Here is a 22,523-nt window from a genome sequence, read left to right as displayed (position 1 = left end):
AGACAACAAATCTGCCACCACCGGCCACTCGCACTGGGCCTGACGGAGAGGGGAGACTGGCGGGTTGTACTGTCACGGTGCCCAAGAGGCGCATTCCTCGTCCCCCAAGCCACAGTTTGTACTAGGGACTTCCACGCCATCGGCACACCACCCTCTCTCCTCCCCGTCCCCATCCCCTGGCAAAGAAACTGGATTCCAACTCTGGAGTCTTAGATGCACACGGGAAGTGGGACTTAGAGAGGAGCTTGCTCTCCTTACGTGCATCAGTCCTGCAACAGGCACTTATTGAGCACCTACTGTATGCCCCACACTGTACAGACACTTGAAGGGTGGTTAGTCACAAGCCCCGTGGCTGAGGCAGAGATGCCCTGCAATGGCATAGCCTGCACACCTCGGTCACAGCAGCTTTAGACACACTCTAAGCTTGCTTGCTTCACAGAGGACACCCAAAGCAGGGGAGACCCTAACTGCAGGGAATGGAACAACACCAAGCCTCCGAGGGCCATGTAGGCCACACGGAAAGGCATCCACAGGCAAAAAAGCAGCTCTGCATATCACCCTTAAGACACTGGGCTTTCAGGGCGCCTGGGTGGCTCAGTTGGTTAAGCGACTGCCTTCGGCTCAGGTCATGGTCCCAGGGTCCTGGGATTGAGCCCCGCATCGGGCTCCCTGCTCAGCGGGGAGTCTACTTCTCCCTCTCCCACTCCCCCTGCTTGTGTTCCCTCTCTCGCTGTCTCTCTCTCTCTCTCTGTCAATTAAATAAATAAATAAAATCTTAAAAAAAAAAAAAAAAGACACTGGGCTTTCAAGGTACCCAAGTTCCTCAGGGAGCCACGAGAGAGACCATGGCCTGAGGATCAGGAAGGCACGTGACCACTGGCCCCAGTGGTGAGGCACTTGGTGTGGCCAACAAACTAATCTCAGGCCACCAGGTCCAAATTGGTGGTTCCCAATCCAGGGCAATGGACACCCACTGTGGGACAGGGACATTTTTGGTTGCCACAGCGAGTAGGGGTGTTGCTAGCAGCTAGCAGGCAGAGGCCTGGAACTGCTAACTACCCTCCAACGTACAGGTCGGCCCTCGCAGCACACCATGGGCCTGAAACGTCAGTGAGGCCAAGCTTCAGAAATCTAGGCTAAATACACTCTTCTGTCCTGGAGACACAAACGAACCTTCTCTCTTGCCCTTCCCAAGCTGCTGATAAAGACATGGCCCAGCTGTCACCCCTCCCCAAAGCACACAGAAGAGATTACTGTCTACATGTCAGTGACAGGACCCAGAGCCCTGTCTATGCGCCTGATCCTAAACACCAGCCTTCTGGGAATATGTGAGTAGGAGAGGCCTTCCCGCCCCACCTACGCCAGCCGCCTCTCTCCCAGAGCAGATGCACAGTATCTGGATACTCAGGAAACCCGGGGGAAGCGGGCAGCTGTGAAAAGACTGTTTACGGAAACAAAACCCTAAGTGCCTGAGTGCAACACTATGGGTGCATAACAGTGGTCCACACGGTTAAGGAGAGCCTCCGGGAAGCATCCAGCACACGTTCTTTCACACCTTGATACAGAGGGGACCCCCATGAGTCTGCAGGAAGAAGGGCCTGGGGTGGGTTCCTCGCACCCACTCCCAGCTGCTCCCCAGCTCCAAAGAGCAGCCAGGACGCACGCCCTGGGCGCTGGCTACGGCTCACTCTGAAACCAGGACTAGTGAGCCCCGACTCACAGCCCGGCATGAAGTCACGTGCACACACACGTGCACACTGCACACACACACGTGCACACTGCACACACTGATGCATGCACACGCACACGCCACACCACACATAACACACACACAGGCACGTGTACGCGCGCACGCAGGCAGTCCCTTCCCTTTTCCAGCACTTTCCGCAGATGAGGTAGACTACTGGCTCAGGGCAAGCTCACCCGCTCTTTGGGGGAAGGAGGAGGACAGAGCAGCGTGGAGCACCATCCGGCAGCGGTGGGAGGGGGGCGGGAATGCCAAGCAGGAGACACCGGGCAAAGTCTTCCCGAGCCGGCAGACCAACAAGCTTGAGATTCTTTCTCATTATCTGACTTGGCACAGCATCATCAACACACACACAGAACACTCGGTTCAGCAACTTGGGGGTCAGCTCAGACAACCCACAGCCTGCGCAGGCCTCACCATCTTGACCGTCACGGGCAAAGGGGGACAGCATGGTCACGATGCCCGGGAGTGCCCAGACCGCACCCCAAGGGAAGGCCAGCAGTGAAGGCCATCTCCCCTGGGTCCAGGAGGCCTGCTTCGGGCAGGTAACACAACCCACTTCCAGCCCAGAGAAGTGTGTCAGTGAGACTGGTCCCATTCAATAGACTCTTTATTTGAAAGATTTTGCAAAACCAACACCAAGCTGAATAGGCTGTGGGCAATGGGGCCTTCTCTTGCCTCGACTAAGGTACCTTTACGACTAACGTAAAAGGAAGGCCATCTACAAGGGGCTAGTGAACAGGAGACAAAGTCCCATGTCCTGCAGATGGCATCTGGCCCCGGTCCCCCACCAGCCATCACCTGTGCAACACAGAGCAAGCTTTCCAAGGCCTTGGCCAGGTACCCACAGCACAATGACCCCTATGCCTTTGCCCTCCACTCAGCAGAGAAATGACCAGGAGACGAATGCCACTGTGGCCCCTCAGCAGGTCTGCCTGTCCTCATGGGACCAGACAACAAACCAAAGCCTGAGCCTGCAGGGTAGGGGTGCTTGGGGTGCTGGTCCAGGGAGGCTTGGAAACAACAAAACCAACTACACCTGGGCCTGCTTTTGATTATCATCGTGTGCCAGCAGCTCCCAAGCCATCAGTGATAACTGTCCCCGTCAGAAGGACCCCCAGCTCCTTCCTCAGCACAGTTCTGCCCAGGAGCACAGAGAACAAACTGCTTACCATATATAGGAAACGTTAATAATACACAACTATGACTCCCTGCGCATCTGCCAAGCACCATGCTAAGTGCTTTACCCTATCACTAACGCCCACGACACTGAAGTCATGCCCCCATTCTCCAGATCAGGAAACCGAGGCCACGAGCAGTGAATTGATTTGCCTAAGGTAAAAGAGGGCCGCTGCTGCTTAATGTCAGCCGTGGCCCGTCTAGACCGTGAGACTCAGAGGTCCCCATCAGGCCTGAGTAACCCCAGCCCCTGGGAGACCCACCGACCGCCCCCCGCCGCTCATCTCCACATGCTGAAGATATAAAGCAGGCCCCAGAGCAGAAGCAGAGCTAGAGACAATGAGCATTTGCCACACCTCGGGGACACACACAACAGGTCAGGAGTGCTCAAGGCCCCTTTCAACCCCGGGGATCATGCAATCAAATGACAACTCAGGGCTACATAGGACAAGTCCCTTTTTTGCATAAAGCCACCATTTTCTCCAGGAAATTAAGAAAAAGTCAAATATGATTTGAGATACATTTAAGAGTCCTTTGGCATTTGAAGAAAATTACCGTTTACGGCATTTACCTATTAAGAGAATCAACCTCCCACCAAGTGAACAATAGGCAGACACAGAGCAGTGGCCCGCAGGCCTCCAACTGCCCCAGGCACCCACAAACCCATGCACACCCGATGCACCCCATCACCTCTGGAGACCCGACTTCGTCCCTTGCCCTTTCACTGCCTGTCCCTGAGATTCCGGACTTCTGTAACGCACCTGCCACCCGCACTGACACAGAGCACCTGGTGCGCACGGCTCTGTGCACCCAAGCACCTGACTGCAAGACTAAAGCACCAGCACGCGTCCTGCAATGGAGATGAACTGCAGTCTCCACGGCAGCTTGGATTAAAGCAGCAAATTTAAGAAGTCCTCAAACGTGTGACAGAGCAAACATACCTTCCTGAGTTTTCCCCCAAACGGATCCCTGAGCCTCTGGCTTTCAGTTCTCCCCAGCCAGCCCCCACTCTCCCTGAGGCGTCTCCCCTCCTCACCTGCGGTCATGGTGTCCACGTCCTTGGCCGCCAGCTCTGCCACGTCTGACTTCTTTCTGAGCTCAAACCTCCGGGACAAGCCTTCTCGAGGTTTCCATAACTCCTGGATCAAGAGGGGCTTCTCGTTATCCCCAAAGACCCGAAAGCATTCAGCCTGCCAGTGCTGCCCCGAGTCACCGGCCTGGCCCACCACGTCACACAGCACGTACTGGCTGGCGCACTCGGGGCTCAGGGCATAGCGCTCCAGGGCCTCCTTCACCAGCTCCTGGGCGCTGGACATGCCGGTGGCCAGGACGCTCTTGTAGTGGGTTCCCGTGCAGACGCTGTCCCCAAACACCTTCAGGACCCCAGGGGCCGAGAGCTGGGTGGAGAGTTCTGCAGGGTCGTCGCTGGCGCCCAGGCTAGAGAAGGTGGCATCCAGGTCACGGTACTTGTAGCTCAGCGTCCGGGACAGCATGTTGGACAGCAGCTGGCTCTGCCGCTTCAGCTTGCTCTTGGTGGGTGGAGACATGATGAAGTGGGTCCCATAAAACATGGTGGGCCTGTCGTCATGGACAAGGACTGAGGGCTCTGGCCAATGGCACAGAAAAGGCTGTGTCCTGGGAGAAAAACATACGGTGGGTTAGCATCACCATCATGAGTGGCAAGAGCAAACAAGGCTCAAGTGAATTCTGGCAGACTTACTAGGCCATCCAGGGCCGCGTCCCAACACAGCCAGCAACCTCTGGCTAGCGCCACCAGAGCACCTGAGTCAGAACATGACTGAAGCCAGCAGGGGCCGCAGGAGACAAAGCCAGTTCGAATGGCCTGAAACACCCTTCAAGAAACGCCATTACCAGGAAGCACGAAGAGGTCACCAAGAGGTAAGACCCGCTTGGCCGCAGGGTTCTGACTTCTGTGGAAAGCCAGGCACATGCGCCCCATACGGCACACGGCCAAGAAACAGTGGCGGCGGGCGTGCGGATGAGCATACTTGCCTAGCAGAATCGCGACAGGGCTGGCCCGGTTCTGTGGGAGGCAGCCCACAGAGGGCAGCAAGCCTGATCTCCTTAAGCTCAGCCTCTCCTACACCACAGCCTCTAATACGGGAAATCAATCACAAGCACCAATGGATCTAGGAAAACAGGCAAAGTCACAGACACGTTAACAGAGTGATCAGATGCTCAGAACACAGATTCCCCCAAAACGCGGCTCCTCGATGACTGGTCCTGGCTTGGAGGAGCTGCTTCTCTGGGAAAGCAGCTCTACAATGTCCACGCAACCACAATGGACACAAAAGGGCTCTTCCAGGACCAGTGGAGGCATGACTGGAATGTATGCATTCCACCCACCGCATCCTGCCTGGTATTCAGGCCCGGGCCGGGCCGGAGAAGCAAACTTGCTGGGGAAATTAGAAAACAGCTCTGGGACGCTTTGGTGTGTCATAAAATCATAATTCTAATGCACCTAGAGCTTGAAGGACTTGGGATTCTACAGAGACAGTTTACCAGGTTCCCCCCTCTCCCCACCCAGGCGCTGTGGGAGCAGGAAGACAGTCTCTGCTTCATAAACACCAAAGCTTTGCAACGAGCCCGGGGCACTGAAAAACCATACCCATCTCCCAACTACCCTACTCCCAACCTCTGTGCTCATGCCCTCGCCAAAGACAACAGCAGACAGACTGACCAAGAAAAGTCTACTCTCTCAAGGCTCTGGAAACAGTGGCCCAGGTCCCAGTGAGTATAGCAGTGGTCACCTGCCTCTGTGACAAATGTCAGCACTCACTCAGCTGGAGTCAGCGTCCTCAGGCCTGACCCACTCCTGGCTCCACGGGCACTGGAAAAGCCTTTCTGGAAGTGAAGCTGTGTGCTTAGGGCAGGAGAAAGTCACTGAGGAGCACCCCCAAACAAAAGGACCACACTGACCCACAAGGTGGACATGGGCTTGCGCCTCTTGCTAGCCGTCCACTAGGCTTCCGTCACATTCTCTAAGTCCCTCACTCCGTCCAGGGCTGTTGGGAAGAAGTGTGGAAGCAGACCCACCATTTAACTCCTTTAGAACCAGCCTGGGTCTGTCAGCCACCATACATCCTCAGAGAAGCCCAAACTCTTCAAAATGCTTCTGACAGCTTCTTGCACCAAAGATGAGGTTCCAAAACCCGACGCCTGCCACTTGGAGGTGGGCGGGGGACACTGCAGTTCTACAGTCTACCGTTTGTGCCTTCCCCCAGCAAAGCTCTTTATTACACACCAGCTTCCTGAAGACTGGAGCTCGCTCAGAGCAGTTAGTGTCCTAAGCAGAACAAGCATTTGGGGCTCTCTCTGGCCTCCATGAATCGGGCTAGAATGGCTTCGTTTCTTTCCCCCTGAGGAATGTACGACCTGTCTCCTTGTGAAATCCTAAGGAGGCCAGAGCTGGCCATGGCCTCCCCACACGGGCCTGTCAAACACAACTGAAGCGTTTCGGCTAGTACCTGCACGCCCAGTTTGCACACTACACCAGCAGCCCATTCCCACGCTAGCCTTCCGCGAGTTACACAACCTGCCTCTCAGGACAACCCGGCTCAGAAGCCTCTGGGCCAGCACCTTCTCAAAGGACCTGAACCCTCCACAGACGCTCTGCTTACCTGGCCGCCTCCTTCGAGCACAGGCCGCAGGGTCTCAGCCCAAACCCAAAGTGGCCCAGAGGCTTGGAAGCTGCTGCCTTTCGAGAAGATGTCTGAATGTGAACTTAAATATGATGCCATAAGCTGAGAGAAAGGCTCCCAGATACAGCGTAGAAGGGAACTGCTATTCTGTGCCTGGCACGGGGTCCAGGTTCTGTAAGGTCTGAAGCATATACAACTCTGCCTTAATAAACAAGAAATAGAAACGGACACAGCTGCTGGATCCCTCCCCGGGGCCTCAGAAGTGAGCTCCCCTCCCTTCTCTTCAGCAGGATTCCAAGGCAAAGTTCGCAAAATCACATCACGAGCAGAGAAAATGTAGGACAGACTGTGATCTTTTCTCTTCGGGAGCTCCTTCTTAAGCCCCAAGAAGTCCAGGCAAACACAGACCCTGGTCTGTGTGGTCTCTCTAGTCAGGAAGCCTCTCTCTCCCCATGGTCACTCTCTCTATGGCCATCTGCAGAGAACAGCCCCCGACAGCGGCCACGTGTTCCCTCGTCAGCGCCCTTCGCAAGTGCAAAACGCAGAGGACGACCTATTTGTCCCACCGTGCCGCCTGACAATCCCCAGCAAGGGCAAGAGCGCAGGCACACCCTCCAGAGTGGGGTGCGCCCTGGGTAACCCGATCCGGGTTTTGGAGGCATGACCCGTCTTTCCCTTTGCTGCCCACTCCTCTTCTCTTTCACACAAATATTTGGGGAAACAGGCCCAAGAGTGTAGGACACTTGCTGTTGCTTCTCTTGGGCAATGTTTTTCTCTTGTTCTCCAGGAAGAATCCAATTTCTGATGAAAACAAGCTCAAGTCACACCAGTGAGTGCAATGAGCGAGGTCAGTGCCGGGCTGAAGAAATGGGTGGAGGCACAGGGCCGGCCCAACACTGCAATGTGGAACTCATTAGAATTTCCACCAGGACAGGGAAGCAAGAGGGTAGACTCTCTCAGGCTCTGCTTTCTCCCCACCCTCCATAAATCCTACCTTGACAGCTCTAGCCAGAGCAGTGCTTTCAAATACAGAAATAATTTAATCAGATGTAATTCTGACATGCTATCCTCTCGAGAGGGTACTTTTTCCACCAATGGGATTAAGGACTGGCTCCTCTCTGGAATGCACAAGAGGTGCTAACTGGAGACACCTGTAATCACCCTTGACTTGCAAATTCTTTTGGGCAATTCAGATTAACCAAACACTTAACAAGGTGTGGGGGGCGGGGAGGCGTTGCTGAGCAGGAGGGTCTGCAGCCCCAGTTCCACCACGGTCCCACCAACCGGCTCCCCGATGGGAAATAAGCCAGTTTCTTCCGGGCCCCCAGGAGCTCCAGCTCAGCATCTGTTTTCTTAGATGCAGTATTTGCCGAGGGGCTGGGGGTGGTACAGAAATAGCTGGGAGACAATGCTTTCAGCTGGCACACGAGTGGGGAACGCGCCGCTGTGTGGGCAGGAAAACCAGGACCGGCTGTGGCCGAGGGGGGGGGATGTCACGCCGACCCTGGAGGCAGGGCGCTGACACCCGTGCCCTGCTCCCCCGCAGCGCCCGCGCTGCCAGATCCCCTCGAAGGAACCACCAGGGAGACTGAGGCCCTGGGGTGCCCTGCAGTGGGAGGCCAGACTCCCGCGTCTCAGGGAACGGTGGTCGAAGCTCGCCCCGATTCGGGTCCCGCCCCCCCCCCCCCCCGCCACGGCCCAGGGCCGCGCCCGGGGCCCGACAGTGACCGGTTTCCATGGCAACCGGACAAGCCCGGCCGGAACGGCCCGGAGATGCCCCGTGAGGGCCCCGTTGCCCTAGCGCGCGCCCCACGGCCTCCCAGCCGGCCGGCTCTGCGCCCCGGGGCCCCGGACGCCGCTCCTCGCGCACCCCGCACTCACCTCCGGCACAGTTCGCCGCCGCCGCGGTCCCGCGCGGCTCCCACACAGCCGTTGGCCCACGCCCGCGCCCGCGCCCCGCGCCCCGCGCGTGGCGCGGCGCCTCCTACCGGCAGCCCAACGGACGGGGCGGGGCCTCGCGGGGGCGGGGCCTGCCTGGCGGGGCGGGGCCTCCTCTCGGCCACCTGACAGAGGGGTGGGGCCTGGTGGGCGGGGCCGGCGGGGCGGGGCCTTCCCCTGCCGACCACCTAATGGACGAGGATAAGGCCTCGAGGGGGTGGAGCCTCGAGGGAGGGGCGGAGCTGATGAGGAGTTGGGCTGAGCGCCAGCGCCACCTGCCGGCCAATTAATGGGCGTGGGCGTGGCCTCGAGCATAGGGGCGGGGTCTCCGGGGAGGGCGGGGCTGGCTGCCAGAGAAGGGAATAAGCAGCCCACCCCTGTCTGCAGCTCAAGGGATAGGGCCTCTGAAGGAGAGGCGGGGTTGTGCTAAGCTCAGGTTCACCACTTGCTGGCCTGAGGTTCTGGGGGGACCGGTGGGCTGTTTTGTCCCCACTTTCTAGTCCCCCAATGAACAGGCCCAGAAAAAGGAGAGAGAAAGGTAAAGCAAACGCCTACCAAAAAGGGGACAACTCCAATATAATGAACATCTAAGGCCCTGAAAGTGTCCCTCCTCCCCTACAACTGTCCCCCACCCAGCAGCCAGAGTTTTAAATGACAAATCGAATCATGGCACTTCTGCTTAAAACGATGCAAAACGGGGCCAGGTCAGCTCCAGAGCTCTGCCCCAACGGCAGAGGGTAAGGTGTTTTAACAGAAGCTCATGTCCTTAGAACTCTGGCACCAGTCCTCCCGCTGGGGAAAGACTCGTCCCTTTGTCCACACCTGGAGGATTCACGCGGTCTTGGATGTAGATGCAGAATTCTGCCCCTGGCAGTGAACCTTTTTGTTGACAGCTCACTATTGGGGTAGAAAGTCTTATAATAGTGACTCCATATAGGCAAGAGGAAAGGGGGGACAGTCATTAATGGACCACCTACTGTATCACCTCACTCAGAGCTCACACTGACTCTTGGGAGGCAGATGTTGTTGCTTCCACTTTTCAGATGAAGAAAAAAATGTTCAGAAAGACCAGACAGAGGTAGAGCCAAGAACTGAGGCTGGGACTGTGTGATTGTATAATACCCTTTACAGGACTCCCCACGTACCCACGGGAACGTTTATAGGACTCCCCACAAACCTCCCCAACCTTGACCCTCAAAAGGCAAATATCAGGGCTGGAAGGAGAACCTGGGGTTAGTTCTGTGTTCTCCTCCTACAGTACTTCTCACCATGACCCAGGCCCTGCACCCCTCTTCAACAGGGGTTGGCAAACGATGGCCTGTGAACTACTGTTTTTGTAAACAAGGTTTTATTGAAACACAGCTACACCCACTTATGTATTGTCTATAGTCATTTTCCTGCAACAGATACTTTACAGCCTGGAATAACCTAAAGTAAATATTACCATCTGGTTCTGTACAGGAGTTTGCTGGCCCCTGTTCTTCAGGATCTAGTAATGTCAACTATACGGCATTACTACACCGTTTCACACATCTGGATCTTGGCTCAGGCCTTGGAACACCTTTCTCAACTGTATTCGTTTTCAAGAACTGCCACAGCAAAACACCACACACTGGGCGGCTGAAACTGCAGACATTTATTCTCTCACAGTCTGGAGGCTAGAAGGCCAAGATCAAGGTGTCAGCAGGGTTGATTTCTCCTGAGGCCTCTGTCTTTGGCCTGCAGACGCTGCCCTCTCCCTGCTTCCTCACGTGGACATCCCTCTGGTCTGTGTCCTAATCTTCTGTTACAAGGACACCAGTCATAGTGGATTAGCGCCCACCCCAATGACCTCGTTTTACCTTAATCGCCTCTTAAAGGCCCCACCTGCAAATACAGTCGCATTCTGAGGCATTGGGGGTCAGCGCTTCAATCTATGAATTTTAGAGGGACACAGTTCAGCCCTAACACTCATCTTCGTCACTCTTCCAATCCCCACTGGCCAATCCCCACTCTTCAAGACTCAAATTTGGTGTTCTTTATGGGGTAGCCGACCCCCAGCGGGCCCTCCAGCCTCAGCAGCCTTCAGACAATGCTGCCCTGACCAACATGCTGACTGCATCTCATGAGGGACTCCGAACCAGACCCACCCAGCAGAGCTGCTCCCAAATTCCCAACCCTCAGAAACCGCGGGATGATAAATGTTTCTTATTGATTTAACCCACTGAGTTTGGGGGCAGTTTGTTATGCAGCAATAGACAGCTAATACACCTTATCCAGGAAGGGCTCTCTGCCCTCCAGACTTGGATCTGCACCCCTCCCCTGTGCTCCCACGGGTTCACATTATATCAAACTATGTTCCTTAGATGCAAATCCTCGGCCTATGCTCCTCCATGACTCCCCCTTGCACTTAGGAGAAGGCAGGGCTCAAACCCTACCCAGCTGGCCTGCTGATCGTTCCAATGCCCCCTCCATCCCAGCGCACCACCTGCACGGAACTTCTGTTCTGAAACGCACTAGGCTCATCCCCTCCTCTGAAACCTTTCCCCTTGCTGTCTCCTCTTCCCAAAATGTTCCTCCTCTTGTGTCTGGATGCTGGCACTTTCCCCTCATTAAAAGTCAGCTCCACTACCATCTCCAGACCATTCTCTCGACGGCCACCCCTGTGGCCCTTCTCTATCTCATTACCTGTTTTATTTAACTCATAGGCGCTTATCACTATTTGTTGGAGTATTTGCTGGAGTATTTAACACCCAGTGGGGTTTGTGTCCTGTAAAGGCAGGCACCTCATTTGCCTTTTTTACTGCTAGACTGGGCGCCTACAGGTGCTCAATAAATACTGGTTAAATGAGTAAACAAAGGAATGAATAGATTTCCATCCGTCGCCTTCTCATCCCCTCAGCTGGAAGCTTATCAAGGGCAACCACTGAATCTTATTCATCTGCGCCAGGCCCATGGGCAGGTGGGCGAAACAAGTTTTTGAGCTGCAAGGGTGAACGTCTTTGGAAATCCACGGAATAAAATGGAGTGTTGAGCTGCCCTCCGTGGCCACCAGAGGGCGGCAGAGTCCCGGGACGCCCTCAAGGAAAGGGGCAAAGGAGCCCAAAGAAAAAGCATCTGGTGAAGGTGAAAGCGCAGGGTTCCCAAGAGATGACCTGTCTAGGGGCAGAAAGACTGGGCTCCTGGGGGCACCAGCAGAGAGGAAGGACAAGTGTCAGCAGGCACACGCACAGCCTTAGATCCTGGCATTTCTGTCCTGCGATCCCATTCTCGATGAGCTCAGCACCACAACCCGTACAGAGCCGCACTCGGGTTTGGCCATTCCTTGTTAACTCATCAGCCAAAACTCAGTGACTGTTGTTTTTCTTGCCGTGTCATATATTGAGCAACTTCCAATCAACAGGTGTCGTACCTCCTGGCACTGGGAACGTATGGGGTACCGGACTATAGAGAAAAGATATTTGATATTATTCCGTTTAAAGTTGGTATGTCTATTCTGATGTCAATATCTAGTAGGCATCTGGATCTGCAGCTCAGGTAAGATGTTGCGTTGGAAAACGCTGATTCCAAGCACAGAGATGGGAAGTGAAGCCAGGAGTAGTAGGCCTGTTCAGTTGAAACAAGCAAAGGGTTCCGTGCCATTAAAATGGATGATGTCAATTCACTTGACTCTTGAGTGCTTGGTCTGTTCTACAGAACCTGAACCACATTTGCTTGATTGTCAAAGATTTTAGTCCAGGTGGGACTTGAGAAATCAACTACCCCCGTGGTTAATAAACTATTCAGGTGGGGAAGGCTCTGGAAACTCTAATCCCAGTCTTGGGACTGGGGAACATGTTGAAGAGCTGTATTTCAAACCAAGTAGGAGTTAGGATCAAATATGACCATGTGATATGATCACAACATAAAATCACAAACATGAGCACAGGTGGCCTCAAGAAACACATGGCTGAAACCAAATATGTTTGGCTGAGTCTGACATTTCATTTTTTGTTTACTTGATTTGATGCCTGTGAGCATTTCTTATAGAAAGTGCCATTTGGTTTATGATGTAGGTGTGAGAAAAATAATTAAGATTGAGAAAATACGATGCAGTAACCTTTTTGAAATGAGAATTGGGAACACGTGGTCATTTTTCAAATTGGGGTGAAAGAGCTTGGTCCAGCTGGAGATCTTTCTATCGCCCAAGGAAAGACATGTGTGAGAGCCCTTAGACTAATTCAGTGTCTACCCTGAACCCACAAGAGGCTAATGGACTTGCCCAAGAACACAAAGTTTTAATAATACCATCACTTCTCCATTGTCAAACACATTCAAGAGAGGTGAAGTGGGACAGATCGGGAATATTAACGGTGATTACTTCCGGATGATGGAGTTTAAGGCAGTTGCCAAAGACAGCCCTATCAACACGTCCGCATCCCACACCCTTCTCCCACTGTAACTCGGACTCTCCTCCGTCAGGTGATGGGGAGGAGGTCTGCCTTCCCTGCCCCCCCCCCTTTTTTTTCCTGCAAGGACTTTTTAGCTGTGTCAACTGTAGAACATAGCCGAAGTGAAGACTTCCAGGGCCAGGTCATAAAAGACATCATGTCTCCTACCTGGCTCTTTCCTTCTCTTGGGACCCAGCTGCCCTGTTGTAAAGGGAAGCCCAGACCAATGGGGAAGTCACTTGGGTGTGTATTAAGATGTCTTTGCCTTTGATGTTTTCATATCTGGGCCCTTATACCAACCGTGGGAAGACTGCCCCTCCCAGGGGTAGCCAATCTCTGGAGAGAGTAAACCACCCACCTGTAAGGCATATCTTTCATATGCAAAACCACCAGTCTGGAGACCAGCCTTCCCCACCTTCCGTATTTGGCTCACATACTCCAGACCAATACTCCCCTGTCCTCATCACCCCAGGACCAAGTGCCACACAACGAGGGACAGCCCCCCTATGCCCCAGAGCCTGTGGAAATTCCTCCAACTAGCTACTCCTAAATCTGCTAATCCTAAATCTCATCTGTTCCCTCCCTCAGAAGCCACAATAAACCTGATACCCATGTTTTCCCCCTTGCTTTCTGCCCCCCTGACCCTAGATCTTCCCCGGGTGGCCCCGTGTGGCATCCCGTGCCCCCTCCCCCTGGGAACTGTGAAGGACAAACTATCTTTTTCAGGTCAGTCATCTCCTGATCTCTCGGCCTTACCATCCCGGAATAATAAAATCTACATTTTGAAACAGGATCTGGGTTTGGCCATTTGGGCCTGTGTGCCCCACCGGACTTGTGAGTGAATGTGCCTTTGGACGATCTTCACGGCCAGCCCTCACATCCTCGGGCTGAGGCCCAGACTCTGAATTTCCGACTGACAGAAGCCATGAGAGACGCCGATGATTATTGCTGTTTAAAGCCACTATATTTTAGGGTCCTTTGTTTTGCAGCAAGAGACACCTAATGCAGGGTTTTTCATTTACTTTATGCTTTTCCAAACACTCCAAATCTTCTACAGTGAACAGAGACTGCTTTGACAAAAAGAAGGAACAGATGTTATTTTTTTTAATAGCATTTTTTTTGTTTTAAAGATTTTATTTGAGAGAGAGAGCGCGCGCGTGAGTGCACAAGCCAGGGGAGGGGCAGAGGGAGAAACAGACTCTCCGCTGAGCAGGGAGCCAGACCCAGGACTCGATGCCAGGACCCTGGGATCATGACCTGAGCCGAAGGCAGACGCTTAACCGACTGAGCCACCCTGGTGCCCCTGGGCAGATGTTATTTTTAAAAAGACAGCTGGACAAGAGGGAGGCATCTTGAATTTTTATTTTTTTAAGTTCTTCTATTCCACCGCAAACAGTAACATACACCGGCAGGATTTTTCCTCTTCGCTACAAATGTTGATCAAAGGTTGTGTTAATACAAAAAAAAGCAATTTCACAAACAGAGAGGGTCCAATACCAGCAGGACATTTTTGAAAAGGCATGCCACAGATACCAGTCTCCAACACTCTCGATGCCATATACGTCTAGGAAAACAAGTGTGAAAGGCAGTCAGAGTTCCTGCTCCCGGCCCCCCACCCCCAAGAAAGGGCTTCACAAGCAACAGGAGTGGAAAGATTCCTAGTGAAACCCGGCGTTGTAAACAGGACTGACAGGCAATTTGTGCCGCGGGGATCAGGGCCCGAAATCTGAAATTGCTTCTGGAGGTACGACAGCTCTTGCAAAGCTGGGTCCACTCATTTTTCAATCAGATCCACTGCCTCCCTCCTTCCCAGCCCCGCCTGAATTCACGCTGACCGACATTCCCGAGGTCTCTATGACCGTCCTGCCCCCAAGACCCCCCAGAACCTGGGACCATCACCAGGACAAGAGACCCGAAAATTGGGTCTTGTATTCCTCTCAAGTGGGGTCAGTGTTCTGAGCAGCCAGATCCTCGGAAGCTCCTAACTTCTTTCTCCTTAACGGTCCCCACTTGGGCACCCAAGTTCCCGAGGTCTGGCCCCATGCGGACCCCCGCCAATCACGCCACTAGGGACTAAGTACCTAGTACCAACGCCCACGCCTTCCCAGGACGGAACCACCTAGAGCAATTTCCAGAGCTGACGGTTCAGGCCCACTCGTGGCGCCTAAGAGTAATTTAGCGGGTTGCAACCAGCAACTTGAGAAGAAGACGAAGGGTAGGGCAGGGTAGGAAACACCCCAGGGCATCCCCCAAGTAGGTCCTGTTGCAGCGATGGACGTGTGAACTGGAATCACAGTGTAAAATGCTTTTCTTATGATGGGTATTGATCAAAAAGGTTTCGAAAACACTGACGTCTGGAATAAATGGAGGACAGCGGACCCACGCAGCCTGCAGCCTGATCCCCACGATGGGGCAGGCAGATCCCATAAGGTACAGGTGAGCCTCCCGTTATGGGCCGCAGCTGGGATGCGGGACCCCCCCCCCCACCGCCCAACGCCACAACGAGGGTACAGGAGGGTTTGAGAGCCCATCACGAGGCCAGCTTTGCAGAGAGAAGGTGTAAGGACACCGACGGGCTGAGGTTGTGTGGGCCGAGAGACTCCACGCAGACCTGGGATAACCAGCCATGGCTTCACCCCACGGCCCACTGGGCCCCAGTGACGAAGGGTCGCCCGACAGGTCAGGGCTCAATGGCTGCCAGGCCCCAGGGGAGGCATTGGGCTCCAGTGTGCTGACTCCCTGGAGAGTGTCCCAGCCCTGGCCAGTTCCCAAAGGCAGGAGCAGAGAACACCTGCTTTTCATCCTCAGGCTTCTCAGGGCTCAGGCAAAACTGACTGAGAGCAGGAACCTAGCCGCCAAAGGATGGCGTTCCTCAAGTCTGGAGAATGGGGCCCCGGAAGGACATTAAGGAGATCTTCATCCCCTGCCCCAGAGCTCAGCTCTCAGGGAGACAGCAGAGGGGGAGGGTGTGACACCCAAGGGCCGTGACTTGGGTTCCAGCCCTGCCCTGCACCGTGGACGACCTTGGGCAAGTCTCACGGCTGCTCCAAACAGCCTCAGTTTCCCTGTCTTGCTGGTTTTGCCAGAGAACTATATAAGAATGTGAATGTGTACGCATTCAGAACAGTGTGTATATTGCCTGTTACGCTGATAAAGAGGGGATGGGATGCAGAGAGGTGTACCCAGGCTGCAGCACGCTGGTAAAATAGCTCTCCAAAAATAGTAAGCTCTGATCTGTAGCCTTTGCTGATTCCCATGGTGTCAACATTCCCGCCGAGGCCAATCTCACACCGCTCATGCTTTAACGACTTGCCCGCCCCGAGATATTTAACCACTGGTCTCCAGGATGCCATAAGCACGCAGAGCACCCCGACGCCTCCACGACTTCCCAACTCCCACAGTCAGGGGACAGCGTCGGACGGCATCCCGTAGGCCCGAGCAACCATGCTGCGGGTAGCAACTCCTCCCAGGCCTGCCACCTCCCTCTTCTGCTCTGCTCCCCACTACCAACCAGACCACCTGCAGAACAGCTCCGTGCTCCCCTCCCTCCTCCACAGCTCAAGCCCCATGCTACTCCAAATCTCCCAGAAAAACCAGCTCTTGGGCAGTGCCCAGGCATAGGACCCACTTGGGGCAGAGTCAAACCCACTACAGACTTGGGTTGGGAAAAACCAGCCCGGGAGCCTCCTACTAGCACTCCAGCTTGCCCTCTGATGTTCAGACTTGCCAAGAGTAAAGGCCAGGGCAGTGTCCACGCGGACCACGGTTGGGAACTTGCCCGGCCCTGGACGCAAAGGGCCAACACATCCACGAGGCTCCCTAGCCACACCTTCCCAACCTCAGAAGAGGAGGAGACCAAGCTCCCCCTGCTCCCCGCCCCCAAATGTGTGCGGAGCACCCACTAAGCGCTGGTACGGAGCTGGGCACTGAGCGCGGTCAGTGGACGTGCTGCGCCTGCCTGAACTGGGTGTCCCGGACCGGTGCTCACACCCGTCCTGCCGCCCCATCCTGCCCACGTCTCCAGGCTCGGCTAAAATGGGCTAAAATGGGCTAAAATGAGGAGTGTTGGGCTGGGATCTCGACCCCTCGCTCGGCATTCATGCCCCGCTGTAAAACAGAGGGAAAAGTCCAGATCAGTGACTCTCCACAACGTTGGTCTCCCAAGGTCGTTCCGGGGGCTCGCAAGGTGAAGCGGTTTTCGTAATAACACTGTAACATTGTCCTGCCTTCAGGCAAAGGTTTCCAGAGACTATAGAACAGGTGATTGTTCCATGCTCACGAAAACACAAGCAGGGGAGTCCTGAGGGCTTCTGCTAAGCCAGACGTTCAAGAGATTTCCAAGAACATGACACCATGAAACCATGCCACTCCTCCTCCTAAGTCTCTTTTTGTTTGGAAAAATATAGTTATTTTTAATACAAAAATATGTTACTGATGTTAATGTGTAAAGAGTTTATCTTTGCGTGATTTAATAGGTACTTTCAAATACTCTCAGTTTTAGTCTCTACTATGATGAATGTTAATATTAGATATCGCCCATAAACAAAAGTTCTTTGGTGTCCTCAATAGTTTTTAAGGGTACGAAGGGGTTCCACGACCCAAAAAAGGTTTGAGAAACACTGATCTACTAGCGTTGTCCGATGTAACTTTCTGGGAGGTGAGGACTGTCTTTATCTGTGCTGTCCAAAAAGGTAGCCTCTGGCCACATGTGGCTATTGGGCCCTTAAAATGCGTCTAGTACCGGTGAGGCACTGAGGTTTTATTTGTATTTATTTTTATTGCCTTAGCCACCTGCACCTAATAGCTACCATAGGGACAGCACTCCCTTACTCGGTAGCTGGTGTTTCCCAGCCCATTTGGGATTCCTTTATTTTCCCTACGTTATCCATCAGAGGAGTCTGTGCATGGAGGAGGGTCTCAGTGTTGCTCTGGGGAGGAGCGGAGTCCACAGCCCTCTGCTCCCCCAGGGGACCTCACCACAAACTGGGGAAGGGTCCGCTGTGCTGAGTCAAGCCAGCCCAGCCCACCCGTCTGGGCTTTGTGCCCATCCCTGACATGCACAGTCTGGAAACGGATCAGCAGCGACAATCAGCCGAGCAAGACCACCAGCTCCTTTTACGGCTGACCAGATGGAAGCCCAGAGAGGGTAAGTAATCTGCCCCAAGTCACACAGCAAGTGGGAAGCTCAAGTGCATCACATCCACAAGTGGAAAACAAGGCCATGAGGGAGGTCTGGCACTTCCTCCCTGCCAGACCCGGAGGCCTCACACCACCTGAGCCACCGGGCTGTGAGAGAGGCTGCAGGCTGCACATTCTGTCACTGGAAGGGGCAGGAGTGGCCACGGTGCCCGGGGAAAGAGAGGGGTGTTGGTGGGGAAGGCACCGGCCCCAGCTCTCCCCGGCTCTGGGCCCCAGGCATGTCACTCCTCTGCTCTCACCCCCACCCTCTGGGTACAAAACGGAGCTGTCCCACCCCTTCTGCCTCGTGTTCAAGGTCTTGCTGCTCAGGCTCCCAGTCTTGCACATCACACCTCAAGTAAGTCAACCATAAAGGCCAATGGCTCTGGGACCTACAGATTCCTGCCAGCCACCCGTGCACAGGCAGGGTGTACCGCCGGGACCTGGGCCTTGGAGCCCTTTACAGGAAATCCGGTTCCTGTGCTGGGCATTGTAGCCTCAGGCCAGAGAATGTCCTGGGAGTACGCCCGGGGATGGGGGCAGCACCGCTCCTCCCAGCCACCCTGCCACTAGGAACCATATGGCTACACATTCTCCCAAATAAGCATCTTTTGAAAGCCTGAGTGGGAGCTTCTGCCAGTGTTTCCAACACCGGCCTAAACATGGGGCTAGCGAACGAAGCTTCAGACCTTCGGTATAAGCGTTCAGAGCACACGGACCAGCTGAAGCAAAAACCTGGAGCCCACCAGCATGTCAAACTGCTCCTATCCACAGGCTGGGAACCCTAAGATGGACTTGCCAGCATTTTAGGGAGCAGACAGTGGAGTGGGGGAGGGCCCGCGGCTGCCACTTACTAGCTGTGTGCCCTTGGATGAGTTACTTAACCTCTCTGAGCCTTAGTCTCCACATCAGTAAAATGGGATCATACCTACCTCGTAGAGTGCCTGTAAAGACAATATAAACCACAGGGCCTGGCACAGAGCTTATGAAACATTAGGGGCAAAAAAAAAGAAAAAGAAAAAAGAAACAAAAAAGAAAGATTAGGAACAGAGCCCAATTTCAGGAATGGCCTGTGTAGAAACACAGGCTGCTGAAGTGTATTAATATTGTGAATCTAGGAAACGAAGTAAGAAAGAGCCCAAAGCAAGAGCATCGGTTAGGTACCCCGCCCCTGAACGCGAGTCTGTCCTCTGGAATCTGACTCGGGAACCCCATCACTAACATGCAGGGCATGGCCTCAAAGTAGATGAGCTCCAGAGTGGGGCTTCCAGAAACGGTGTCCAGACTCCAGAGTGCCACCCTGACCTACTGGCTCAGCAGCAGTCCTAGGTGGGTGGCAGCTGGCATCTGGGGTTCAGCAAACCCCTGCAGAGGTTCCGTGGCCAAACCCTAGGGAGCTGAGGGTCTTGCGTGCTGGCTTGCGTAGGGCTGGAGCCGGAGCGGGTGGGCCTGGCTCCAGGTTCCAGACCCCACAGACGGAGTGTCCGGGCAGCTCAGGGCCCCTTCAGAGCTGGCGTGTTCTCCCGGCTCAGGCTCCCGGGCATCCCTGGCCAGCTCCGTGAGGGGCACAGGCGGGAAGCAGTGGGGCAATGGTGTGCCAGGTGGGCCTGTGCGGGCTTTCGAGGGCCCGACATGAGCATCCCCTCCCAAGACATCTTCAGTGATGTCACCCTGGTGGCTTGAAATCGGCCATGGGTGCACTGACACATGGAAATCAGCAAATGCTATACACCCGTGTTTTGTTTTTGAACTCATTAAAAACGTTCAGCCCATGGGCGCCTGGGTGGCTCAGTCGTTAAGCGCCTGCCTTCAGCTCAGGTCATGATCCCAGGGTCCTGGGATCGAGTCCCACATCGGGCTCCCTGCTCAGCGGGAAGCCTGCTTCTCCCTCTCCCACTCCCCCCGCTTGTGTTCCTGCTCTCGCTGTCTCTCTCTGTCAAATAGATAGAATCTTTAAAAAAAAAAAAAAAACCGTTCAGCCCAGCATTCCTCCCTGGAGGACAGACGTGGGGGCAGTGGGTGTCCTTGGAAACAGGCGATCTGGCCGTGGAACCTGACACTTGGAGATTAGATAGTCCTGGCTTCAAAGCTTGGCTTTGCTGGTTAGATGCTGGGTGCCCTTGGGGAAGTCGCCAAACCTCTCTGTGCTCTGGCTTCCTGCTCTGTAAGCTCAGCTAATGATCCTTACCCTGCAGAGGAGAGGGTGTCAATCAACGGGCAGAGCATCTAGGAAGCTCTAGCACAGAGACCCGCGCGCCATACCTGTGAGTGTACGTGTCAGCATACTCACGTGGGACCGGCTGCTGGGACGGCCATAGGTTCTTTCAGGACCCCGCGATGTGGTTCCCAGAACCCACCTTTCAGCATCTGGTTGCACGGTGTCGGGGGGCAAAGGTGACAAGTGCCTTCTTGACTAAGTCACTAGGTTCATTTCCCAGACCTCTGAACTCTACCTGCCCCTCTCAGCACCTGAGCTGCCCTCTCCCCCCTTCTTCCCAATGGGGGCCTGACTCCAAATGCAGGGGCTCAGCCCGGCTGTGGGAAAACATTCGGGGCACCGCAGCGTTTGCAGACAAATACAGAAAAGAGAGCCTGGTGCCCTGAAAACCCAGGACGGCAGCATCCTCGGGAAGCCCTGCACATCACCCCACTGTGCGGGGCCCCCACCCACCAGCAGCCTGGCTTTAGGCCCTCTGTCTAGGCCCCCTCGCAACTCCCATCCCACCCCCGCCCCTACCCAGAGCTTTCCTAGGATTCTTCCCAGCCTGAGCCCGATGCTGATGGGGAGAAGGACGCTCAGCCCTGCTCCCACCATATGTGCAATTTCCAATCAAGAGAAAAAGGCAGCTCTGGTCTGTGATGTTGGCTTAAAGCCCCCTGGCCTGAGAGGCTGCTGGCCCTGCGGACAGCCCTCGGCAAGCTCCACTCAGGGCCGGTCCAGGAAATCCTGCCATCTGGCCGGCAGGTCCATCCACCAGCAAGCGCACCTGCTTTGGCTGGGCAAGGGACTCGGTAAGCAGGGTGTCACCCCCAGGCCGGCCGAGCAGTGGGAGCCTCCTGAACCTGCCTTCATGCGCACTTCTCACCAGCTCCCACCCCTCGCCCCAGCCCAGCTGCGCCCGCCTAACTCAGGAGCACCTGCTAAAGAGCCTGGAGTGTCAAAGAGGCCTGCCGACCTCCTCCCTGGCTCCCTGGAGCATGACAGCCTCTTTGCCAGATTGTTCTAGCATGTGACAGCCTCAAAGGTGGCCAGGAAGAGGGAGCTGACATCTGAGTTCCCAGTGCCCTGCCCTCTCCACCCCACACGCCCAGTGCGCAGACTAGAATGCTTACCCACAGGAGGGACTGGCCTGAGGAACATCTTTTCCTTCCCTGCACTGCTGGTGACACACTTTGGAAGAGGTCCAGGGCCTAGGTTTGGGTGAAATGGAATGCTGGGAAACTCACTTTCACAATGATGCTGAGGAAGAGAAAGGGTTCATGGGAAACATTCTAAATTGGACCAAGGGGAAGGAATGTGGTCAAGGCCCTACAGAACAGTGTCCTCACCAGCCTGTCCACAGTCGGAAATTCTACCATTAGTGATTCACTCCTTTGGCTAGCATAGCTGACGCTTCTGGAAGAGCGTCGTCTTCATTATCAAAGGCTGCTTCCCAAGCGGGCAGCCAAGGGAGCTAATCAGAATACCAGGCTGGGTATTTCACAGTCGTTACCTTACCGAATCTTTAAGCAACCTTGCAAGCTGCTGCCTTGTTATCCCCATCTTATAGTGGAGGACACTGAGGTTAAGGAACTGGCCCAAGCCCTCCCAAACAGAAGCAGCCATATTTGATGTCAAGTCCAGCAAGACAGAGCTCCTCCCTTAAATAGCTCCTGGGGTGGGGGGCAGGTGCAAGGACCAGGGTGACGAAGGACAGAGCTCTGAGCCTCGGTGCAGGTAAGCACGGGGGGTGGCGGGAAGCAGGCGGGAGCCCCTAGGAAGGCCAGAAATCCCTCAATACTGATGCCTGAGCAGGGCTTCGGAGGATGAGCAGGAATAAGATGGGTGGATGAGGGGGTGAACTGGCACCTCCAAAGGGGTGGGGCATAAAGGGGCAGGCTGCCTTGGGGAAAATGCAAGATCAACTAGCCAAAAAAAGGAGGGGGCAGGAGGCAATACAGGTGTCACATGAGGAGCTCAGCTCCAGAACCCCTAAAGAAGTCCCAGGTCAGTGTCCCCAGGCTGCCCAGCCCTCGTCCTATAACAGGGCCTTGTCCCATCAGCACCTCAATGACACGACCTTCATGGACAGCACCTCGGCACGGTGCTGGTGCCGTGCTCTGGGAGATTCCTGACCGGCTTCCAAGAGCAAACATGAACCCCCTCCCCCTGCCTCAGGCCCAGGCAGAGATCACTGTTGCAGTGTCCCT

At 54.8% G+C, this 22,523-nt stretch overlaps 1 protein-coding gene across 8 annotated transcripts in view; it reads right to left on the bottom strand.

The window, feature by feature from the left end:
• RADIL (Rap associating with DIL domain) overlaps positions 1–22,523 on the bottom strand; it is an 83,263-nt gene that overhangs the window by 54,260 nt on the left and 6,480 nt on the right. For 5 of the 8 annotated variants that reach the window (XM_035722126.1, XM_035722133.1, XM_035722129.1 and 2 more), the window contains exon 3: positions 3,963–4,561. In XM_035722126.1, the coding sequence (XP_035578019.1) occupies positions 3,963–4,561 (599 nt within the window). Of the gene's footprint in view, positions 1–3,962; positions 4,562–4,646; positions 5,077–5,726; positions 5,826–7,582; positions 8,173–8,469; positions 8,601–22,523 lie in introns of those variants that run through there. The other 3 variants (XM_035722132.1, XM_035722131.1, XM_035722127.1) reach the window with 3 other exon arrangements.

This window comes from Zalophus californianus, chromosome 10, assembly GCF_009762305.2.
Source record: "Zalophus californianus isolate mZalCal1 chromosome 10, mZalCal1.pri.v2, whole genome shotgun sequence".
In the NCBI taxonomy this organism is placed as follows: Eukaryota; Metazoa; Chordata; class Mammalia; order Carnivora; family Otariidae; genus Zalophus; species Zalophus californianus.
This window is presented reverse-complemented; position numbering and strand designations above follow the sequence as displayed.